General features: G+C 51.0%; 1 protein-coding gene across 1 annotated transcript in view; it reads left to right on the top strand.

The window, feature by feature from the left end:
* The window catches only part of spir (spire type actin nucleation factor), a 105,924-nt gene that overhangs the window by 19,723 nt on the left and 61,494 nt on the right, over nt 1–24,707 (top strand). Inside the window, exon 2 of the mRNA XM_029111500.1 lies at nt 16,644–16,699. Coding sequence (XP_028967333.1) covers nt 16,644–16,699 — 56 coding nt within the window. The remainder of the gene's footprint in view (nt 1–16,643; nt 16,700–24,707) is intronic.

Genomic DNA, 24,707 nt, shown 5'->3' with positions numbered 1-24,707 from the left:
TCTGACAAGTGCCGGAAGAGTTCACGAGCTGAGAATGAGGTATGCAAGCGAGCCAGCTAGCCGAACAAGCAGACTTTGTCATCCCTCCGATCGTAGGCAGGTATAATGTTCGTTTCGTCCACTTCAGCATCAGTTCTGATTGTTTTTGTTGTTGCCATCGTCATCATCGGCGTTTACTTAATTGTTACAAAACTCCTTCTTGACAACTCGCATTTCTATTTCCATCGCGGTGCTGGATAGTCCAGCCATCAATCCTTCCGAACGCCCGCTTGGATCCGACCAGTCAGCCCTTGCTTGGCTGTCTCGGTGTCTCTGCGTGTGCCATTATCGTCATCGAAATCTTATGTTGTTGTTTTTTCTCCTTCAACAAGAGCGGCAGCAGCAGCTTCGTCAACGAGTTGTGGCTGCCCATGCATCAGAGCTGCAACTTACCGATCGAATCGACGGCCGACAGGTACTCGGGACAGGTAGTCGGTCGGTCAGTCGCTGGGTCGTTCGGACGACGCCGACGGCTCGATTAGGCGAAACGCGAGCGAGTATCATGGAGATTTCCATGATTCGATCAAAGTTGATTGCTTCAGCGAACTTTCCACCGTAGGCTACCGCGGCAGAGGCGGTGCGCTCGCGTGAGTCGTGACGAATCGGATTACGAAAATTCATATTTGACTGTCATCGGTGCTTGTGACGCTGACGACGGTGTCGTGAGGTGACCTACGATATTTGCACTTAGGTACACGAATAATATCCTTCTTCAATACCCTTGCACGTTACAAGTCCTGAACTTGACCCGAGCAGCTGATCGGCGGAAAGACTGGTTTGCCGAAAGTCTCTCCGGCAGCCGCCGACATCGACGTTTCCCGACCGTCTGACTGACTAAGCCCCCATTTTCGTCGGAGCCGGCAGCGATACAGAAAGAGATATATTAAGGAATTTTCTATCGGTAAATACCTACATTGCTGAAACGAGAAACGCGTGGCATCTTTTCTTGTTGTTGTTGACGCTGTTGCTGGTGCAAGACTCATTGACAAACTTTGTCTGCTCGAACAACGAACACAGGCGCGACTCCGACGAACGATTGTATTCCGTCTAATGGAAGTGTTCCCCGATGACGGCGACGACGGAAATCCAATGATAGACATCTTCGATGAAGATGACAATGGTGGTGCATATCGAGTTGAAGTTGAAAACTGGTTGTAGGCGAGTTTCGGAAACGCTCGTCGGCGTTGTTCCGTATGCTCGACGCTCCAACCATCGAACTCACGCTTGCGCGTGGTGAAGATCATTGCCTGTTCGCGGCCTTTCGCTCATTGCTCCCCGGTCCGTCTGCCCGGTAGTAGAGCGAAGGAACTCGCCCGTAAGTAGGGAGCACGGAGTGACATCCAGGAGTCCACCCATTTTTGTTGTTATAGTTGTTGTTGGTGCGGTGTCGGCTGAGTGTGTTGAGGTGAAGCTCTTCATTACACTGACTGAGTGACGGATGGAAGAACAGACAGACGGACTGACGGCCCGGATGGATGAATGGATGAGTCGCCAGCGTGCCGCTCAGTCAGTCCGACAGTCGTTAGATCTCGTCGAACATTCCCGAGTCACTCGTCAGTCACTTAGATTTCGCGCAAGGCTGACCGGAGCATTGTGTGCTTTCTGATAGTGTTCCGCAGTCTTCAGGTATCGCCAGACGCCATCATCCTCTGCACTATTCCGTACACATGCATAAATAAATAAATAACTTACTACACACATATTTATCTATCTGTCAATCTGGTAGCACCGTCATTGGCTCGATGTAAGTTCTTTGACGTTCTGATCGCCAATCGCTTCGGTGCTCCCTGAATCGCGGGTGCTGGAGATGGAGCACGTTTCGTTTCTTTTTCTCTTCTTAGTCTGCGGTTAGTGATGAGGCAAGAAGGGGAGCATGCGGCGGATCTGAGGGAATGCGGGAGATAACCAACAAGAAAGACACCATGAAAGTCTTCCATGGGACGTCGGCGGAACGGAAAGAAAATTTCTCATTTCTGAGGCGGTGCATCGAGTCTTCCCTTTTCCCGGATTCCTTTTTGGAAGAGTCTTACCGCCCAATCAGAAGAAACTCCTGCTTCCGGTGTGAGCTCGGGATTCGGTTTATTGCTAGGAAACGCTGGGGAGCTTCGTTAGTACGGCATTTCATTGTGACGTTTTAATGCCAGAGACTCGAAGCTAATGACAGGGCGAGATAACGCTATCGCGGATCTTCTGGAAATCGCGAAGTTGACACAGCGACCGCTTGTCCGGCTGGTCGCTGCCGGGTCAGAAGAGAAACAAGGCCTCCGCCGTATCGTGAGCGTTCATCGTCAGAGCGTGAAAGTTGTAGTCGTTGTGTACGCCGTTCATTTGTCTTCTGGTTCTACATCAATTTTTTTTCTCCCCGACTGCTCGTCCCTCCCGACGCCTTTCCCTTGATCGTCATCAAGTTTTCCGCTTTATATCCGAAGTCGTTCCATCCATTCACCGTCTTCTCGAGAAACGCAATGTTACAATGACCGCCGCGATTTCTCTTTTCCCTTGTCGTCCGAATGAGTGTGACACGAAGCCTCCCGAAGACCTGACGCAGGAAGATCATCTGGTCACTCTGCAGGACTTCAATAGGCCTTTTTTGATCGGCAGCATGGCTCCATGCGGGGAGTACCAATCCACATCTCACTCTATTCGTCCTATCCTCTCATAGTATCCACGAGTTCATGAGGCTCTTACGTTGGGCGAGGCTGCTCGCACTGTCGATTCACTCGCTGTTCCCAGTGCATACGCTCATGTCGAGTCGAGCAGTGGGATATCGCATCACCTCATTGGAAAACCACCAAGGCTTCAGAAAAAACCGAGTGTCAATTCCGACGGCCATATACCCCTGCTCGCTTGTTTGAGGTCGTCATCGACCACGCAGCTAACGCGCGAGCAGGATCAGATCGAGCCGCCCGGACAAAGTTGAAACGCCGCTTCGTTGGCCGCAAATGGAAAAAACGCTCTTACTGATACTTTGCTTCGTCGGTCGACTGGAAATTGACGGATGGATATGTGTCCGCTGCCCGTTTTTCCTCTCAGATTTTCTCGAGAGAAGCGACCAAACGACGTCTGCTTGTCCCTGCTCGATCTTTTGACGGTGGCTTCAAATGCCCTGACGGATTGACTGAAAAACAGGCGAACGAGGGAAGGATGGATGGACGAGATTGCAAGCGAGCTGCTCGACCAGCTGATACGTCGACCGTTTAGCACCGAGCGGCTTTTGATCACTTCACACCAGGGATTTGAAGTGATTCCGTGTCTTCTCCGTCTGCGAGACGGCCACCTTCATGATGAGCGTCGTCACCGTCGTTGTCGTCGCCGCGCTTCCAGCTCGCAAGGAATTCATATCATGGACCGGACGGACGGACGGATTGATAGATGAGGAGCGCCATGCTCCGGAGGTGAAGACTCACCGGTTGCGGGAACAGGTCCTATTTCTCTATTTGCTTTCAATTTTCTTCGTTCGATGCTCGTGGTCGTACATCAAGATACGGCTGCTTTGAATTAGATGAATCGGTTCAAATTCCGCGTAAACCGGTGTGGAAACGGCTCCGGAGACGAAATAATCATCACGTGTCAGAATCCGCTCAATTAGTGAAATTCGTCGACTGCGGGAGACGGTGCTCTATGATGAAGATATGAAGAGAATCTACTCCTCTTCATTGCATCCATACCCGACTACCCGCCCGCTGCTCCGCGCGCCGCCTTTCTAGCCGTTAGCCGAAGACCGGTTCGGATAGGAGGGACAACGGAGCACCGAAAACCGGGAGCACCTGATCCGGTCCGAAACTTGCTGTTCTCCGGGCACAGAAGTGATGGGGCTTCCGAAGAACCGGACTTTGTTTGAAAGTCGGAGCTTCCGAAGATCTGCTGCCGCCGCCGCCTTCAGTTCGGCGTCAATCACGTTGACAATCGAACTCAGCGTCATATTCAAGAGCAATGCGATCGACAGGGAAAGCGAGATATCCATCATGATCGACGGTGGCTGGAATATCATCCTGAAAACCACATCATCCTCATCATCATGATTGTTATTATCACTACCATTGACGGGTCGACCACTGCAAAAATTTGAAGTCGACTCAAATCAAGACGGAAGAACGGAAGACGGTATTAAACAGAAACGAGCGACTGAGTGACTGAGCGGAGGGCCGGATGTCCGAACCGAGGAAGGAACGAATGAATGAATGAATGGATGGATAAATAGAAGGAAAAACCTACCGAGGGAAGAACAGGGGGAATAAAGGGGGACCATGGTGGAGGAGGGAACAATTTCCGAACCTCGCCGATCTGAACCAGCAGCTGATTCGTAATAGAAAGTTCTTCTGAAACGGGGTCTGCTGTGGCCGCCTTGGTGTTTTTCCCTCCTGTATTCCGGCACTCTCGCTGGTTTTCGACTTCGAAAAAGAGTTCTCATTGATTTTCTCTCTAGGTACTTCCACGGTAATGTTCCTTGCCTTCGAAGCTCTCCTTTTTGGCCAATCGAAACAGACTTCAGCAGCTTCCTCAAGGGTTGGATGGGTCCTCTGATTTTTCCCCGCTCTCGCTTTTCCTCGCTCCCATTCGGGGATAATATAAATGTATATCTGGCGGGACGCGGATCCACCGCGAAGTGAAAGACCAGCCCATAATTAGACCAGTGGCTGGCCGAGTGACTCTCTATTATTGAAGGGTCGCTTTCTGCTCGAGAATTCCACCGACCGAAAGCCTCGTCTTCCCCGACTCAGTCAGCGAAAGCCTGTGGATAGCGTTCCGGACATGAATGGCGATAGCTGGTTGTGTCCAGTTCTCGGTCTTCTGAAAAATCATCAGCTGCCACGCGAATTAAACAGCTGATTAGGGGGCGCACGGCATCATCAGTACGGTTTCTGTTCTTCTGAACAGACGATTGGTGGGAAAGCTTCGGACGAATTAATTCCGCAAGACTTCTCGATCAGTATCCTTTCCCGTCCCTTCATAGGATGTCGATCGCTTCGGTTTTCAATTATGAACACTCCTATTTATCACCTCAAGCATAAGATATGACATGACTGTTCACGAATCATAACATCGGTGACTTACGACTTTGAGACAATATTTATGGCATGATTTGCGCGATAATAAGCCGTGAATTCCGAGCATGGAGTCAATAAATAATGTCTGCGGAATCAGAGCCGAGTTACCAATCGCTCCATTTGTGATAATGAGTTCCCTGCTTCAAGCGGACCGAATCTATCGCTTCGTTCTTGATTAGTAGCACGATGTCATTGAGAGAGACATATAGACATATGAAAAGTAGAGAAGGGACACGATTCGAGGGACTCCTCCGTTCAGACACCGCAATCAGGTGGGCTGATAAAGTTCCTTGTTGTCTCGGCGGTCAGATAGTCGACGTTCCATCATTTACAACCGGAATGCCAGAGCGCCGCGACGGGAGCAATTAATACATGAGCTGGACAGTCACAGCGGCCGCGCAGCTGACTGAGCGTGGCTCCGCCATTCGACAATCGCTTCTGCGCGCCTCTTCCAGCTTGAACGATCTTGCGTCGGCTGTGTCCACGATCATAATCGAACAAATCGCTCCGATTCTGCTCTTCGTTCAGGCGGCCGTTTCTGTGTTATGCTTGTTAGTCTTCTATTTTTTCCGCTGCTATATGACGAGGACGGGTTTTCGCCCGGTTGGAAAAATTGAATAGCTTCTCTCGCCATGACTTTCCAATCTATCATAGCTCTTCTGTGGAATCGACCCGCTCATTCCGCTCGGCTGTCGAGCCGACGGAGTGACCTGTCCTTTGAGTCTTGCCTCCTCCTCCGCCGCCGCCTCCAGGAATGTCCGGCTCGATTTCCTGTGGAGCTCAAATCGCTTCCTCCGGACTTCAAATTGGTTTTCTGCAGAGTTTCGCCGAGCCTTTCATCATGCGCGTCTTGGGAAAGACCGTTAATTCCATCGAGCGGATTTATGCGTGTATCAGGCGGAAAATTGGAAGAATTGAGACTCTCAGTACTCGAGGATTTTCCTCCAAATGGAGTCTTCACGGCTGATGGAGAAGAATCGAGAAATTCTCAAGTTTTGGGGTAACCGTGAATTTTCCTCTTCGGATACGCCGAATTGAAAATTATAAGAACGGAGTCGATATTCCCGGGAGCTCACAAAACCGCGCGATAAGTCTCACGCTTGCGATGATTCGGGTACCGGTTAATTCTAAATAACGGCGGCATGCCTCGCAGCGGCGTGGAAAGGAACAAGCCCGCAGGATTTCGTTCTTCATGTCGTACATCGCTCATAGCGCAGCATTGACTGTCACATTCGACTTCCTCGCTTGAATCCCGCCTGTGGGTTGTGAGGTGAACTTGAAAGGGTGTACGGTACAACCTCCCCAAGGTTACGGGGCGTAGGTCCAGCCAATATCCCCGCTCGGGTCGCCGTGTAGGTTTGGCGGTGAATTTATTCGCGGTGGAGTATGGTAGGTACTCAGAACAACACAAGGAACGAAGGAAAGTTCTTCAATTCTTCGGAAGGTTGGTGTCGAAGGAGTTGCCGAACGATTCAGAAAAAGTCGACGTCCCGGAGACGAAAACACAACTAAATGGGGAGAAAGCGCAACGGTATTCTGTCGATAGCACCGCTAACCCACTGACTCCGGCAGCGATCGTAAGCGTCTTCGTCGTCGATCGCTTGGCCGGCCGGTCGTTCGTCCGTCGGTTCGTTTAGTGAATCGCTTGAATTCGGCGGATACTCGGGTGGCTGCTCGGTAGGGTTGGTGTTGCTGCGTTGGACTTCTGAAGAAGAAGCACACACGTAACGGTGAACTTCGCTTGAACTGGAAGACGAAGAACTCCGAACAGGGTCACTCGGGATATCCGACGCGTTTATCCGTCGACTATTGACTCCAAAGACTCGACCGACCGAACGCCCGACAGACAGAGCGACCGACCGACCGCCCTTCAGTCAGTCAGCCAGTCGACGCTTACGTAAGCGTACGTACGCTAGGATTCCTCGAAAACCGTCCCCGAAAACGAGCCTTGTATTTGAGAAAGCGGCGGACTGATTGAATTGCTTCCACTCCGGCTCTCTGTAATTTGGATTTTGAAAAACTGAATAGCGCCGAACGCGAAACCAAAGGCGCGAGCGGCGGTATCGAGGATGATTCCGGCGGTACCGCGCGGCACCGAAACCGCGGTACAAATCGCGTTCCATGTCAACCGGTGACTGCTGTGGCGAAATGTCTGACTGCTGAGTTTACTTTTCGGCTCGATCAATAAATTACGTAGGTTAGCCATGTTATAATAAAGTGTCTCGGTCGGCATGCGAACCGCAGGTTGTTTTCTGCGGAACACTTCCTCAAGTTTCGCTCGAAGGGTTACGGTTTGATGGGTCTCTTCCGATCGGTTTACACAATCGTAAAGCTGACGGAATTCCATGGCGACGACGGCGGACGTTGCATGTGAGCAGTAGGGGGCGTAAATCAGTGTTAAACGCTCTTTTCATCAAGCGGCTCCGTAATCGAAGCTTACGACGGCCTTTTCCCCCGATCACAAGTATCACAAATTTCCGCTGTCATTTCACATCGGCTGCTTCCCTCGGCCACAGTACGTCGCTCGCCTGTCCTATTTCCCCAATATGGCGCGCGCTTTTCGACTTCGATAACTTTGAATGATTTTCGATAAACCCACCACTGTCGCGAGAATGCGAGGAACACTGCGACGAACGGGTTGATGGCGGCTGAGCCACTTCGGATTTTGATCGGAGCCGCGATGGCGTTCAAACATCATCATCATCATCATCATAGATCATATTATTCAAGGTTGGCGTGAATTACGGTCGGATCGCGACTACCGCTGTCCGGATTGCCGACTCGTCATCATCACGGAGATCCGCGAATGTTCCAAAAGGCAATTTTTCCGAAAAAAACGTCAGCAGCTGAAGGAACTTTGTCGGCGGCGAGACAAACCACTGTTGCTCGGAGCGTTTTCCACTGGGATATGATTTTTATGTTCATTTTTTTTCTGCTTGAGACTCGAGCCTTTGCCATTGACAGCACTCTGAACGGGAACATTGGTTACACTTGTCGGTTCGGAAGCTTTTCGGAGCAGAACAGTGAAGAGCATCCGCGCCATCCTGAATTATGGCATTAGCACGAGGATCGAGCATCAAGTTGAACGTTCTTGTTTTCTGAAGTAGCGGGAAAATCGTTGCCATCAAGTGCCGCGGCTTTGTTTCTAATCTCTCGAGGGATCGAGGTTTGTAGACAAGCGAGTTGTAAACAGCTGCATTCATGATTGCCGATTATTCCGACTACCAGCTTCAAAATCTCGCCCATTAGTTGGAAGAGCGGCTGTGCTCGAGACTTTTTTGTTGCGAAAATTCGACTTTTCTCTCCCGACAAGGGACGGCCGACTGGAATTCTGATCCACGAGGTCGAGTAGGAGATTCACGCCTCGTTAATGCGAAGTTCCCCGCGCAACGTTCAAGAATCAAAGCTGTCTTGGACTATCTGCAATGATACACAATGGAATGTTCCGTTAGATTGGTCGGATTGCTGCGGTGGTGTGTATAACGGTTGCAGGAGAACGAGGTGGTTTTTTTTGTGGTGGGCTAGGCCGGTGGGACGGCGCTCTTCGAGTGAGTAAGGGCTTGAGAAAGTCACCGCACATGGAGAAGAATGAGAACGAGAATAAACAGATAGAGGAGAGTGGACAAAACTAATTGTGTAGTGGGCTCGACACTTCTTCCATTGTTAACGTCTTGGTCTGTTTGCCGCAGCGTGTCATTGTCACGGCTGTAACTTTATTTCATCATCATCGTCGTCACAACACAAGCGCCGATAGTTCGTTCCCAGTGACAGACGGACTGAGGCAAGGGCGCGGGCTATCGTAGACTCAAGTGACGTTCGCAATCTCTCCAAACCACGATCCTCGTCGACTTCAAGTGAACCAGAAAATTCTCGGAAGACGAATACCTACCTCGTAGGAATCCCGTGGTACTGCGTGATACCTGAGGTATTTCCGCTACCGGTAGCCTCCTGAGTCCCGGATGGAGCTGAAATGCTCAAATGAGCTAGGAAAATTAAGTAAAAGAGCAGACAGATGACGAAAATGAAATACGACGACAGGATAGAACCATGGGAATCCTGAACGGTTTCCATTTTTCTTTGACGTTCATCGCAAGGTTATCGAGTCTCGGGACGCCGCGGACCTCTCAGCTGGTCGGTTCGACAGCGCGCTATCTCCTGAGCCTTATCGCACTGAAGTCATGTTTGTCATGCGCGATATGTCTCCGGACATGTTTGTCGTGATCATTCCTATCCGCGGTAAATCATAAGGTCATCCTCAAAATTCCCGCTGGCGAACGAGGAGGGGGGCTCGTTTCAGATTTTAGTCGGATTTTCGTCGAATCATTCATAGTCTGGCGTTGTTTTGCTTCGGACTTGCGAGGCAGCTCGGCTTGGCTAGCTCAGCTGATTCGGACCGAAAAGCACTGGAATAAATCCAGACTAACGTCGTCTGCCTGAAGCTAATAAATTCACGAGCCGAAGGAGATCGTCGTCGAATTCTACATTTTAGCTCCCGAAGCTAGTTTGAAATCGAGATGGGGGGTCGAAGTGAGTGCCACACGCGCAACGAAAGAGGTTCTTCGTCTGCTCACCGTCAGAATTTGAATCCCAGAAGAATTTTATCGGTTGCAATATTGATTCTGGTACCGGTATGGGCACTTGTGTTGGTGGTGGCGGTGTCATCATTAGCAACAGCGGCTCTGATCCCGTCGTGCTCGAAGAAATATCGGTCATTTTTTCGTGCGGCACTGGTGACGCTCGCTTTCATTGTGGAACAGATATGTCACTGCGATAAACTCGCCTACTCAGATCACGTTTCCGATCGTTATTTTTTTCCTCCAAGTTTTCTCCAAACCTGGAACACTTTCGCCGCGCTCCCCCACCCGCTCACTCCCGTTGGTTGCGGGGAAGAAATGTCGACCCGGAGTCTCAGAAGAGACACCCTCGTGACGCGGTAGTGGCTTACGTTTTTCACGGGCGATGCGTTGAAGGAGCACCGTTCGTTCGCGACTCACGGTTCGGTCAGCTGTGACTTCAATGTGGCACCACCCACGATTGTCTTCAGTTCGTTTTCTGTGACTGGCTTTTGATCTCTCTCGTTCGTCAACGTCGGCTGTCTAGCATCGATTCTTCTTCAGCGATGAGACTGATTCCCCCGATACGTTCGCGAATAGCTCAGCGGGGACCTAGTCGGTCGACGAGTCGGAGCAATTCAAGAGCAACTTTGCAGCTCCGTGCTTCGTTTCAGATGAGCCAACTTGAACTTCGGCGGCTTGACCATCAAACAGCGACAGTCGTAGAATTTCCGCGGATGTCTTGCTGAAGCGTATACCCTCATCATTGTTAGAGCGGGTCTTATCTCAAGCCTACTCGTACAGAGACCCCTAATGGCTAAAACAGAGTCTGGACAAAGATCCGGTCACTCTTCGTTGGGTCTGTGGCGAGAATCCGGAATCATTTCCTTGTGGTTTGAGTTCTGCTGACGCTTCTGGTCGTCGCTTCTTCTGTCGATGATAAGGCGAGCTCTTACAGTGCTTGTTGGAGGGGCGTAGAGTCCTTGAGTGAAGATTATCCGACATTGTTATCATGAAGATTCTGTTCAGATCGTCGGAAGGTCGGGGCGAGGTGTGAAGACGAAGGGAGAAAAAACGACAGCTCTTCTTAGTGCACTTGAAGCGTCTAACTCTACGCGCGACAGTCGTCGCCAACGCCGACATCTTTGTCGCCGAATTCTCAGCACAACACGTTCGCCGAGCTGGGCGTTCTTGACTAGCAATAATAATAATGATTGTTGTCGCCAAGGTGAAGTTCGCTCAGCACCACAACAACCGACCTCTCCGACAGAAGACGAATCCGGTGTCGGGATTCGGCATGCATCCGTAGAGGCGGAAAATCGACAGGGCATAGGAAGTTTTCTCGGCTCAGGAGAGAGAGGGAGAAATAGATCGATAGGAATTTCTCCACCGGCAGATATAAGCGTCGAGTAAAGTCTGGAAGTACTTACCTATGTATAACGGAGAAAACGGGATGGTTATATATCGTCCTGATCGGCGCAGATGTTGGCCATCTGACCGAGTCGGTCGAATCACTAACTATCAGGCGGAGACGCAGCAGAAGCAGAAAAAAGTGGAGGAAGAAGCGAAAATAACAGGAATAAGGAACTGCAGCCACAGTGCTGCTCGCGACCTTTCGCGCCAGAGATGTCTCCACGACAAGATTAATGGTGAACATCGCAAAGCACCGAATCGACCGGCAACCAGTCAGCTAACCAACCAGCCAGCCAACCGACAGACCAGAGTCATCTGCGGACCGAGTGATCAAAATCTTCAGAAACGAATCCAGAAACCGTTTGTACGTCGAGCTCGTCTTCGCGAGCGGAATAGACAGATTTGCCGGTGAGGTGATCGGTCGCTACCGGAGATATGTAGGTTAGGCGCGGGCAAGAGTGTGTCGTGGCTCCTGTTTTTCTTTTCATTTTGGGAGTAGCTCCTCGTTCGATCTATCTGTTGTTCTTGATGTCGATTCTCGTGCTGATAACGCTGCGGCTGTTCAGAATTGGAAATTCTCTGCAGAACAAAAAAAACTGGTTCCTCGGCCTAGTAGAATATTCACTCTTCCTCCAGCATCCAGCGACGCTTTTCACGCGAAACGTGACCCCCATGGGCAATATGTCCTCGGCCAGTCTCCTCCAACGGGGAAATGGGCCTTAAGTTCAAGCAATGCCGTGGGACGTGTAGACTGGTTTCCTGCTCTGCCCAGTTAGGGCTCCATTCTCTCCAAGGACCGGCTCATTGCATGAGTCATTTCTGTTAGAATCGCGCTGAATCTTCCCGCTAGTCAGATACTCCGGCGTCTCCCGTACATATTGTTGGACCGTCATTACCCGTTTCAATTCGAATGATTTGAATTCAAATCTTCAATGACACGGGCTCCGAGGCGAAACGAACGATCGACGGTAGAACTCCGCTTCAGAAATTGGCGAGTCTTTTCTTTCTCTATCAGATCGATAGATCAGCCCTCGTTCTGTCCATCCCGATAAACAACGTGACAGAAAATCCAGACGACTACTGCTTTCTCGTCCCGGGACATCATCAGAAAAATATCGAGCGTCCGTTCGATCGCAATCGGGGCATACTCATTAATCTGAGAGATTCATATGAATCTCTCCGAATGCCTTCGCGCGGGAAATGGGCAAAGGCATTGGGCGGACACTGGCAGCATCGCCAAAGTCTTTCCCGCCCGACCGACTTCCTTTAGAGTACGGAATTAGGACGATTTCTGGTCTTCGTGATTGAACACGAATGATGGTGTTATTCCTGTGAATAATCGCAGCAATCGGAAGCAGCGCATTCCCACTAGATCCAATGTCAATAGTATCATCGAGTCGGAAACACCGCAGGGAAGTCGTTCGGGTTTTCCTTGAATGAATCTTTCATTTTTTTTCCACAATCGTCATGAGCTCGGAATATACCATGAGCTTCCGCGTAGACCATAATCATCGACGAAACGGATGCGCATGGATTTTTTCGGTCGAATTCCCTCCCGACGGATTCCCACTGCAACCGAGATTATCAGTAACGCAAACTCACTACGACGGAGCGGAGCATGACAGATAAGCTAATCATGAAGGATATCTCAGAATGCGAGATATATCTCCCGCTGGACGATACGAGCTCGGTGGTTGATTTTTCAAAACAGATCGCGGTCGATGCCTGATAAAGATGCCCAAGCGAAATGTAGCCAGAGCTCGTGGGTTTTCGGACAGCATCTCATATATCATCATATTCATAAAGTCGAGGGCCGAAATGTGAACCGGGTGTGGTGAGCGTCGCACGGTTGACTACTAGATGGAGCATGTTCTCCAGATCTCAGGCTATAGACTCCGTGGTGGCGCGAAGAAGGATCTAGACGAAACTTCCGTTAGTCTCGAAGATACTCACGAACGGGTAGAATTACTAGATGAATATTCAGAGACAAGGGAATCAGAGGAGATCAATCATTCGAGAATCGGGAATCTGAGTGACCGGTCAATGTCTGGCGATGCCTGTCCGATGGTCATGCTCGCTCAATTCTCCTCCTTGGAGGGGATTCAGCCGACTTTGTTTTCTGCTGTTCCCTCCTACGTGTCTTTCTTCGCTTCGTCTTCGGTCACCTCTGACCCTGGATCGACGAACAACCGTTAACCGCGAAACTACTTTAGCATTCGATAGGAAGGTGGCCTTTTGTTTCCTTGCCGTTTCAATCTAGAGGTACAGAACCCACTTATATTGTTCGGCAGTATGTGATCTATCGCACGTTTCGGAGCTCGCAAGCATCTGCGAACGATTCTGATGTGGAAGGGGAATCGCTGCGGCTCCGCATCAAAATCACTGTTCGGTTCGTTCGGTGCAGAGTAAATCTTGAATCGAGAGAATGCAGCTTCATTATTGACATCGTTAATTCGGACAAGCCTCCGACCTCAGGTCTCGCTTGCAGCACTTCAGTCGCGAGTATGAAAGTTCCATGAACACGCAACTTCTATGTCTGATGAGCAGGTTTTCACGATAATCGCCCGGATGATGATGACAGCTGCGGTGATGATGTCACTGATCTTCAAGATCATACCGATAACAACGATCATCGTATGGGAGATGATGAGGACTACTCCCATGAGGGCCATGAAGGTGATCCGGATCACGACTGAAAGAATGCGCCCGAGGCTAACAGCTGATCATCTTCGTCCAACGAGCAACGGCACTTTTCATGGGTGAGGGGGAAATTCAAATAACGATAATTTATATGTACTCCTTGTAAAACTCTCCGGTCAGTAGAGATTGCATTCGCGCTATGGCGTTCCAGATAGATATGGGAATCAAGCCTGGACATGTTTCCTTGGTGTAGTGTTTCCTGGGCGAGGCCGCAGCGGCGAGACTGGCTTTCCTCTTTTCGTCGATTATCGCGAACTCATCCGAAGGTTTGGAGAGGGGCCCGAATGGCGGCTTATGAAATTTATAAAATTTTTCGTCTCACAATCATGCTCCCTTCCTGGCTCCGATCGCTGCCGGGGATCGTCGGGATGTTCGGCGGATTTTTTCCCCGTTTCAGATTGGTCTCCGTTGAACTTGGCCCTTTTGGCTCGCTCGCCTGCTTGGTGCCGGTGCTTCAGCGATAACCTTTAGTGACGCTGCACACCGATAGCAAAACGAAAAGTCGAAGTGGGTTACGGTAACAGTAACAGTGCCCGCGAGAAACGTTCAATGTTACCGACCGACCAAGCGTTCGATCGCCGCCGTGCGTTGATCCGTCAGTACATAGAAGCAGCGTCGGCGGTGTCAGCGACTACGTACGATTATATAAGTCGGGGTTTATCTTCCTCGAAAGGAAAGTCTTCTCCGAAGGAAGGGGTTCGTTTGCGTGTACGCGGAACGCCGGTTGGGCCGTTAGCTTCTCTGCTTACGATCGTACGTCTGCTGTCCTCAATCGAGGTCTCCTGCGAATTCGTGATTCGTGACATCACGGGCGATGTCAGTGCTCGGCATAGCGCCCACAAATCGCGGACGCCTCTCGTTAGTCTCCTCCTTGGAGCAACCGCATCTCTCCTATGACTTTCTAACAATTCGAGGGTGAGTCCAATACGATAGACTTCAAAATTCTCTACTCGGAGGGAGAGAGGGGGCAGACGCGGTTTTTCTACGGATCTCTTCAAAACCAAAGGTTCATCCCGGCGTGGAAGCACAGTGACTCAGATCGATAAAATCTCTTCAATCTGCCATTCGATAGCTCCGGTGGCAGTCGGGACCTTTTATTTTCCAATTTATGGGCTCCGAGGCGGGTATTAGCCGCAGGAGAGGGGAAGGATCCCCGTGTAGCTTCATATGAATCCGATTCTGAATCCCATTGGTACGATGACATATATGAACAGCCTGTCCGCGTCGGGAACGGCTGACTGTGATGTGACCGTGAGAGATTGAGCACCCGGAGCATCGAAATTAAATTCGACCGCCGGCTTTTTACGAGACCTCATTCCTTTAGGCGCCTACCTCAATTCAGAAAACACTGCTCGGACCAAAGGCGAAATCGCCGGTGTTGGGAGCTTTAATCGTTTTGGAATTTCTCTCCGACAAAACTGTGAATTATTTCTCCGGGAAGTAGTACGCGGGGAGCAGAGAACGAATTCCGACCGAAAAATCTGCTGTTAGATCTCTGAACCCGGTTTGATGGAGTTAAATAAAGTTCGCTGTGTTGATTAATCTGTTCGTGTACGTGCTCATGGTTATCGAGGAACGGGCGAATCCGCTCTGATTGGAAGCGTTCCCGGCGAGCAATGATGAATCACGTAACCATAAACGAATGCTCGATGGGGAATGTCGTTCGCTGCCTTCACCGCATCAACCAGTTTTTCTACCTCCTTCTCTCTGTTGCGATTTTCGAAACTCCTTCATGAGGTCCTTTGTTTGTTAGTGAATGGCGTCGTAGCTTCAGACGACGCCGAATGGATGGGACGATGCCTTTTAAAAAGAAAGACAAATCTCGTGAATAGAAGAGGAGAGGTCACGAGGTCTTATCAGCGGTTTTGGTGGCGGTTTCGGCGGCGGCAACGCACGATGGAGTTTGTGTCGAACCCGGTGTTTGTGGTAGTGTTGGTGGGGTGTACTCTCCCGCTGTCGGCGTTCGGACAGAGAATCGCATACAATTCTTGACACAGTGCCACAGTCTTCGCTTTTTTCAAATTTCTGATGACCACCAAATGGACCCGCCAGCCAAGCCGCCTCTCAATGCAACATCGTGTCGGTCACACTCCACGCTTGTCGGCTTTCTTTTCTTCTTCCTTCCTTTCTTTCGGAACCGGCCGGCCGATCAGGCGAACTTCCAAGTAGCGTGTTTAATGTTGACGGACATTCCGCGCTCGCTAACGCTGCTATCGATGCATCGAGTTTTTCAAATCGGGCTTGAAAGAAATTCCAGAAAGAACTCCCATAGAGACGATCGCAATGAGGTTACCCGCCCTCGGGAATATGCAGACGGGATTCTTTCCGAGAGGTAGCGTGTCTCGTGAGTACAACGTCGCCTTTTCCTGAGCCAGCGACTCATTGAGGGTTGCGTACGTTCCGCGCTGCGCTTTCCCCCGGTAATAAATCCAGGTAAAGATTCGAAGAAAAATCGCCGGCTCTGAATTTAAATCGTCCGCGAAAAAGCGGACAAGTGCGCGTAGAATAAATCAATGAAAAAATGAGACCCCTCGCGCGTTCCGAGCACGGATTCTCCGGCCGAAATTGAGTTGTAGGCATTTGTTATTTGAACATCGCCTTATTTTTCCTCCTTCGAGTTGTGAAGACTTCGAAGGCATCCAGCGATCAATGGAGCGCGAGCGTTCCAAAGTAAACTACTGGCTTTCGAAAATTCCTGATTAATTACTTCGTCTCTTTTCTGTCTCTTCCGCTCCCAGTCTGTCCAGATTGGTTCTGCAGAATGAGCTGCGGAACTCTCGATTCCTCGATCGGGAGCATGTCGAGTTCGTGGACCACGAATCGGCTAGACTCTCGGGAAAAATCTCAAAATCTCTGACCCGACTGGCCAAAACTTCCCTCTTCCTTTCAGATCCCCAATCGACAACAAAGGCTAGGACGCGGAAAATGGCAGTCTCTGAGCAACAGGTGAGTTTTCGATGATCGGTTAATTGGTTAAGTAATTGTGGGCGAGATATGGAACGCCTTCGTGGACGACCGCCGGCTGGGAAATCACGTGATTGACGACCTCAGCGACCCCTTGAATGCGGAGCTCGCCCCGCACGAGTTCGACCTGCTTGCCATTGATATCTTGCTTCATTAGGCGAAGCCTCGTCGCCAGGGATCGGACTGCATCTTCTTCGCTCTCTAGTTTGTTCCTCCTCTAGCGATCGTTCAACTGCGTCCGAAGTCAGAAGACAATCAAGCCGTTCAACAGCGCGTTCGAATGTCGGAGCTTCTGTTCAATCTCGGAAGGACCGTTTGTGGATGGTCCAAAGCGGCTACTCCGTCGCCATCACAAACACTTACTTCGGGGAGCACCATCAAACAAACACTCACATTGGGCACTTACAGAGGAGCAAACAGAAGCGAAACTGGGATCGAAGTACTATAGAGCTCCGGCTTCTCGCAAACTGAAACGTCGCGTGTTCTGCGACAGTTTCCCCCGCCGGCCGTGCGGACGATACAATGTTGATGTCTTTGCCGGGCGTCGTCGTTTATTTGAACAGATATCTCGAGGATGCCGCCGGCGGAAGATCGGCTCACTCGGGGTCATTAGGAGCGCAGATGAAATTATTCTGAAAACTCACGGAGCCCCAATCACGACAAGGTGATATACAATCGCCACGGTCGGAGCTGGATCGCGGCGAGATCACCGGAGGAGACCGAAATATACATCCGCGGAGCTAGCTCTCCCTGTCACAGACCGAACGCAGGACAAACGTGGCCCATTATACTGGAACGCATGTTTGCCAGCCGGCGCGATCGGTACCTACATCAAGCGCGCGCGGTCCGCTCATCGCTACCGTATTACAGATGCGTGGTAATCGATTTACGCGTTTGGATTCTGCGTGTTTATGTGTGCGTGCTCATGAACATTGACTCCTGAGCGTTTGAGTATCAGTATCAATAATTCTCGTTGATATCTTCATTTGCTCGCACCGGTCTGGACGAACCTGTCCGCTCGCTCGCCGCAACAGCTCTTGGAAGCGTTAATGGCTATTGATCGGAGACTTCTCTCCGTTGCGCAGTCCGATTTCCCGGCGTCGCTGCGCAGGGCTGGGCGCCGACATCGGTTTAAGTAACATGACTTGACTCCATCTCTTCAGTGTGTGACGCCTGGACTGAGCGAGTGTGTTTGGGCCGAGAGGTGAGGCCGGCTGGATGTGTGGTTAATACTCATTGCCCTGAGAGCAATCGTGGGTACGAGGGACGCAATGGGCACGCTACGCCGCTTCATAGGGATCGGGCTGGGTCCCACGACCGGGGTCCGCCTGAATACGGGTCTGCTCGGGGATTTCCCGACAAATCCGCTCGACCGGACGGGACGACTTCTCGTCCCCCGAGGCCCATCACTAGGGGCTCGGGCGCCGGGGAGTCGCGACTGAGAGCTGCTCCGAGACGGGGCCTGCCCGCGCGCTCTCGCTCTCATACTGCTGGATTACCCTACCAGCTATTCGTGACTGGGCTTGCACCTGAGACTACGGCCAAGGACATGCTGGAGCACTGTCTGGGGTTCTCTGATCAGGTCATGACAGTCTCAAAATTTAAACAACGTGAAAACCAAAATCACGCCTCCTTCGTTGTCGGGGTGCCGAGAGACTCTGCTGACACTTTCAACACCGGGTCAATCTGGCCCGCCGGCATCTGTTTCAAGCCATTTGTGGGAGTACTTCTACAGTCCCGTGTGGCGGACTTTGCCTCGCCGCCCAGTGCCTCGGGGACGGTGGAGTCCGAGGTGACGGATGGGGAGGAGTCCACGGTTGGTCGCCGTCCCGCCGCCTCTTCCTGCCTCGTCGGGGGTGCCGGGGGAGAATGTGGTGCCTCCCGCTCACGTGAATCCGAAGGTCTGACTATCGACGGCTGACTCAGACTTAAACTCATCTCTCAGCATCATCCACATCAACACCCGTTCCCTCAAACAGGTCTACAAGTTCGACCTATTAATTGCAAGGTTTTCTAAGTGTTATGATATTATCTGTTGCTCAGAGACATGGCTCTCGCTCTTAGAAGCTCCTGTCTATCAAATCGAGGGTTTTTCCCACTATCATACCTGTAGAAAATCCTCCTATGGAGGTGTCTCGGTATTTGTCGAAAACTCTGTCGCTGTTACCGGCTGGGAGAGTTTTCAGACTGACGACGAATCTATACAGGCGGTTATTGTTAATATCGGTGCTGGATCCGAGTCGCTCCTTTGGCTGCTCTTTACTCTAGTCATGTTATGCATGCTGATCGTCTTGTCAACCTTCTAAGTCAAAAGCTCTCCCAAACTCCATCTACGTCTTCAGTCCTCATTATCGGGGATTTAAATATTGATCTTCTTTCCACCCATCCACCAACCCCTAGTTTCTGCTCGAGCATGAGTGAACTGGAGTTGTCGCCATTACACAGATGTGTCACTCGACCGGCCTCTGGATCCTGCCTTGATCACGTCGGGTGACAGTCTGCGCGACGCGGTGGTATCTATTTCAAACAGCCTAGAGTTCTCCGACCATCTTCCGGTGGCGGTTAGGTTTTCCTTCACACTTCTCGACCTGCCTTCTTCGAACGCACATCCAGAGCGCCGTATCTTCAGCAAAAAGAATTACTCTTGCTTTCATACTGCTCTGGAGGCCTTCGATTGGAGCCGGATATACGGGTGCAACGACGTTGACGCTGCACATGATCTCTTTAATTCCATGCTCTATGAGTTATACGACTCTGCATTCCCCAAGGTTCCCAGTGTCGTCCGAGCCGGAGATAGGCCCTGGTACTCTAGAGCCCTTTCTTCCCTCGCGTAGATCACTCCCTGATGTACGGCCATAGCTTTTTTCTAGACGTGGAGTCCTAAGGGACAAGAGAAACTTCTACTCTTGTCTAAAGCGCTATAGAAAACTCATTTCTATAGCACGTTCAAAATATACTTCCGTCCTCGTTTCGAGAGTGGGCCGCTCTGGCGGTAAGCTCTGGAGACTCATCAACTCCTCGTGTGGTCGATCTCGGGATCGTACGGCTGCTGCCTTCCTCTCTCAGGGTTCTCCTGCGGAAATCAAGTGCAAACTGGACAGGTTCGCGGAGTTCTTCTCGGAGGTTGGGGAGAGAGCTTTTACATCAGTCCTTTCCCAGGCGGGTGCTACTCCCCCTTGTGATCCTGTCGACGGTTGTACGATTGACCCATCGTTCTCTATCCGCTTCGTTGACCCCTATTCTCTTCCAGATGTGATCGCTGGTATGAAGGTCACCTACGGTAAATCTCTCTCTATGGTCCCGTCCAAGGTTATTGCTGCCTCCATAGCCCTGCTGGCAGTGCCGATTGCCTTCGTATTCAATCTATCGATAAGACACTCGATCTATCCGCGTGCTTTCAAAGAGTCTCGTGTTGTTCCTATACACAAGGGAAAGGGGGATGTCGGAAGTCCTGGTAACTACCGACCAATCAGTCTTTCCTCTTTCCTGTCTAAGCTCTTTGAACGATGCGTCCTCCTCCAGTTACGTCCATTTCTCCTCAGTTCTGGACTGTTATCGACGTGTCAGCACGGCTTTTTGCCAGATAGGTCCACGGAGAGTGCGCTGCTTCAGATCAAGCAATTCGTCATGGACTCATGGAACCGCGGCCGCTATGTCATCGCTGTCTTCCTGGACCTTTCTAAGGCTTTCGATTCTCTCGACCACGACATCCTCCTCAGGGAGCTCTCCTATCTCGGGGTTGACGACCCTAGCTGCGAATGGTTTTCTTCGTTCCTGCGGAATCGAAGAATCCGGGTTGTTGCTGCTGGTACAGAGTCTAAGTCGTGTCCTATTAATTATGGCGTGCCCCAAGGTTCAGTTCTGGGCCCCCTCTTGTTCGTTATATATATCAACGTTCTCCTCATACGCTCAAATTCCCTCTCGCCCTCACTCAAACTCGTCTCATTCGCTGACGACACGACAGTCTTGTTCAGTGCAAATCGGTCAAATCTCGACGCGGATGTCTGTGCTTTCAACCTTCTTCTAGAAACCGTACAAAAGACATTCCGATCGCTGCGACTTGTCATAAATGCTTCCAAAACGAAGCTTTTACTCTTCCGGCCGGGAGCGTCAAGGCGCGGTGAGCTTCGGATCGAAGTCTTTCTCGATGGCATCCTTCTCCAACTGTCGAGCCGGACCACCTGCCTGGGTGTGATCCTCAGCGACTCATGGTCTTGGTGGGGTCATGCTGCCGCCCTCCAGGGCAGACTCGCTGGTTTTTCATACTGCCTCCATAGACTTCGCAGGCTAGGATTCGCTCGCTCAACTCTCTTAAATGTCTTTCGTGTGCTCTACATCAGCTCTCTCGCCTATTGTATTCCAGTGTGGGGTACTCCGCGGACTGTGTCCTACTCTCGACCTATACAGATTGCCCTGAGAAATGGTCTGAGGGCAGTTTATGGATACCCTCGTGGGGCACCGATCTCTCATCTCTTCAAAAAGCTATCTATCCCGGACATCTACGGAATCTTTGTTTACCGAGTCGCATGTCTTGCCTTTCGTTACGTCAGATTTCCTGAGACCTTTCCTCATTTCCCGGCCCCTGAGTTCTTCTGCTCGGATCGCCCTTCGCGACTTCTGATCATAAAAAGCCAACACATTGCACTGGAGGCCACAAGAGTGGCGCCTATCTCTCAAATGTCGTCAGTCTGGAACGAACTCCCCCTGGAGATCCGAGAAGCTGCAACCCTGTCAACCTTTAAACGTTTGCTCAAAAAACATCTGCTATCGATGTAATTCTTCATATTAAATTGCGGCCTTGTGCCAGCGAGATATTCTCCTACAAACTGTAAATCTAATAAATAAATAAATAAATAAATAAATAAACATTCGGCTTATCTCGTGTTTCTCATCTAGGGAGACTTGTCACTCGTTGACATCGTTAAGGAGAAACATAACGGCTCGGGGAGAGACCCGACTCAAAGGAGTTTGGATGCGGAATTTCGCGAAATAATTGTGTTCAATTGCTCCGGGCATCCACTGCAGTCAAGACAAGACGTCATCGTCGAAGTCGTCTCCGTCATCGTCACCGGTCGAACAGCATCGAGGTTCATCTCCTGGCATGGAAGCCTCCTTCATCGTCGTTTCGAGCCGTCAGCTATCGGCAACTCATGATGCTTTTCCGTTTCTCCCTTTCACGGAACGGAATCAAACTGCGGTTCTGGGTGTTCGGCTAAATCAATCTCAATTTCTGTGAGTTCGCATGAGAGTTTACGCAACCGAAAGCGGAAGTTCCTCGCGGCGCGTAACGCACAAGACGCGAGTTCCTGTAGAGGATCGCTTCTGCATTCCGCGTGGCTGCCGCAATCCACTGCTTCACTGCAGAAGCTGAAGAGGCAGTCCTGCTCGGCTCACTGCTATCCCACAATTGCAAGGGCATCGTGTAGTCGTAAATATCGTCGTCATCATCATCAGCCATTGGCTCTACCCGGATGAAATAAAAATTGAGCTCTAAAGAAATCTTTGGATTTGTCAAATCGCTCTGATCCAGACGAACGAACAAACAGTCGGATGAATATATCACCGGCTCGTCTTGTCAAGGGGGAATGCTTTCGGAGGACTTCACCCGAAAGGCATGGGATGATTAGCCGAGATGAATAAACAGCGGGCGGTTACAGGGACACGATCATAGACCGAGGTTTATCGCCAGTTTACTACAGTGATTGCCTGTCCCAGACTATTACGGTTAATTGTGGAGAACGTTGTAATTTGCCTATGCGTTCTCTCCACCGGTCACACTTGACTCGCGCTGACCCCTATTGTTCCCCGGATTGATGGTGCGTCTCGACGGGAATCTCGCGGAGAAAACCCAAGGAATACCCCGACACTCGGTGATACCTCACGAAGTCTTCTCTGTGAAGCTCTCTTGTTTCGCTGTTTTTTTTATTCTCCGTTAAGATTCCTCCGCCCGCCACGGAGCCGGCGACGAGAGATTCAATATACCGGACGGCGGACAGAAAAAACAGAGAAGAAAGAGTCCGCAGAAGGTTTCGGACGAAGCTTTTTTTCTTACCGCCGACCAGAGTTCACTCGGGTCTATCATGGCCTACTGAATTGCGCGGTTGGTTTGTCGTTCCGTCCGTCCGGCCCGCCCGCCGGCCAGCCAGCCGCGGAGCGAGCGCTAGTGAGAAGGAAAGAATGATAGGCAGCTTGCGGTCGAGAAAGTCGAATTTCACAGCGGTCCGATTTTCCACATGAACGATTTGGATCGGAATCGCTCCTTGATACTCGGCTCCCACACCCCGGCGAATCTTCAGCAGGCAGTCCCCATCGAAGCCGGCGCAACAACGTGAAGAAAGAGAAACAAAAGCCCATCATTCGAGATCCGACGGAATTCCTAAGATTCGGAGCTTCCAATGACGTGAGCACCGCCAAGGTCTGCGTCCAAGAGATCGTCTGGTCGTTACGCCGGCAACATATTATCCTTCGTGGTCGACTGCGAACGCTCGGATATCCAACTCGTCCTTTTGTCCACTTCTCGATTTCCCGCGAGCGAGACACGAACTCGAGAAAGACCTCCCGGGTCGACTTGAACTGACGCCTCTGATGTGCGTTCCCCATCCAATATGCGAGAGCTCGAATGCTCAGGGATAATGCCCACGATACCTGTGCTCAGGAAAGGGTTGTCCTGTGGACTTACAGTCTCCGTATCGTATTCTTGATCCTTGTTCCTCACTCAGTCAGACGAGGTTATTGTCTGGCTGTCCGTCGGGGTTAGCACCGCGCGGCCCGCTCGATTCTCGAATGTTGGTATTGGATCCGTTCTACCGTTACTGTCCCACCTCTGTCCGAGGTAGGAGGCTCAAGGTACGGCGGCGCAGCGGTGTCAGCAATGGTCAGTCATCGAATCGACAGGCCTGCGGTCGAGCGCTCGATTTTTTTCATCGTTTGATTCCATTTCTATGATTATTGCTTCGGCGTCCCATCTTCTTCTTCATCGGCTTTTCATCTTTTTCTGCGATTCCTACCCTCCCTTCCATCATCATCACGGTCCCGGTGCGACGTCTGTGCGTGTCTGGGACTGGAACGCATTCGATTTTTCACTTTTCAGATTCGCTTATGTATTTCTGTTGTATTCCCCTCTCGTGTGTAATTTGCGCAATTTCTTGGCTCCAATCCGCGAGATATCGGTCGAGCAAGCGGGAGAACTTTCGATCAATCGACCGCCGCGTTGGACCGTCTCTCATATTGACACGACTTTCGTGGCTTCGCGTGCTCAAGTATGGGATCGATGGACTTTCTGAATCATCGCTCCGCGTGCGCATTCGAAGAGAGGGAAGAGCGCGGGGGATCTCGCTCTGGGATATTCGGGGGGCAGCTCTGAGATTGAAAAAAAATGAATAACCAAATAAAAAATCTCAGCTCCGCGAGATTGTCCGCTTCGACTGAGAAGAGAGCATGTCCAAGCGATGAAAGTAACATGTGAAACCGCTTCCGTCGCTCAGGTTACGAGGACGACGACAGAGACACAAGAGAAGGCGATTGTCTCGGGATGAGGTGCGGTTCGATGACCTCGGATCTGAAATCGGAGTGGCAGACGACGGTTCGCGTGCGTGTTTCGAGGATAAGTTTTTTCGTACCGGCGCTTGGCGTTTTCTTTTCTCCCTTTTTTCTTTCGGATGCTCGGTCACTCGGCATGACGAGAGATCGGGGCCCTCATGCTACATGGCCGGCTCCCTCAGTCCACTAATCACCTCCTTGGGCGTCGGGGCTCCTCCGTCGACGTTGTTCACGACGACGACGACGTCGTTGTCGTGGCCGATTCCGTGGAGAAGAATTCTGACTGATTCCTGCGCTCTTCTCAGCAGTCAGTGCCATCGGCTCGAATGCCGCCGCCGCTGTTTAATCAGAGTCAACTACCAGTCAGCTGGCTGACAGTGATTCCGAATCTGAATCAGAAGCATCCGACCCGGAGACTTCGGATGCGACCGAGCCTTCGGTCGACTTGTGT

The sequence above is a fragment of the Galendromus occidentalis genome, unplaced genomic scaffold (genome assembly GCF_000255335.2).
Source record: "Galendromus occidentalis unplaced genomic scaffold, Mocc_1.1 scf7180000077446, whole genome shotgun sequence".
Taxonomy (NCBI): Eukaryota; Metazoa; Arthropoda; class Arachnida; order Mesostigmata; family Phytoseiidae; genus Galendromus; species Galendromus occidentalis.
The sequence above is the reverse complement of the archived record's forward strand: the minus strand, read 5'-3'. Positions and strand labels throughout refer to the sequence as shown.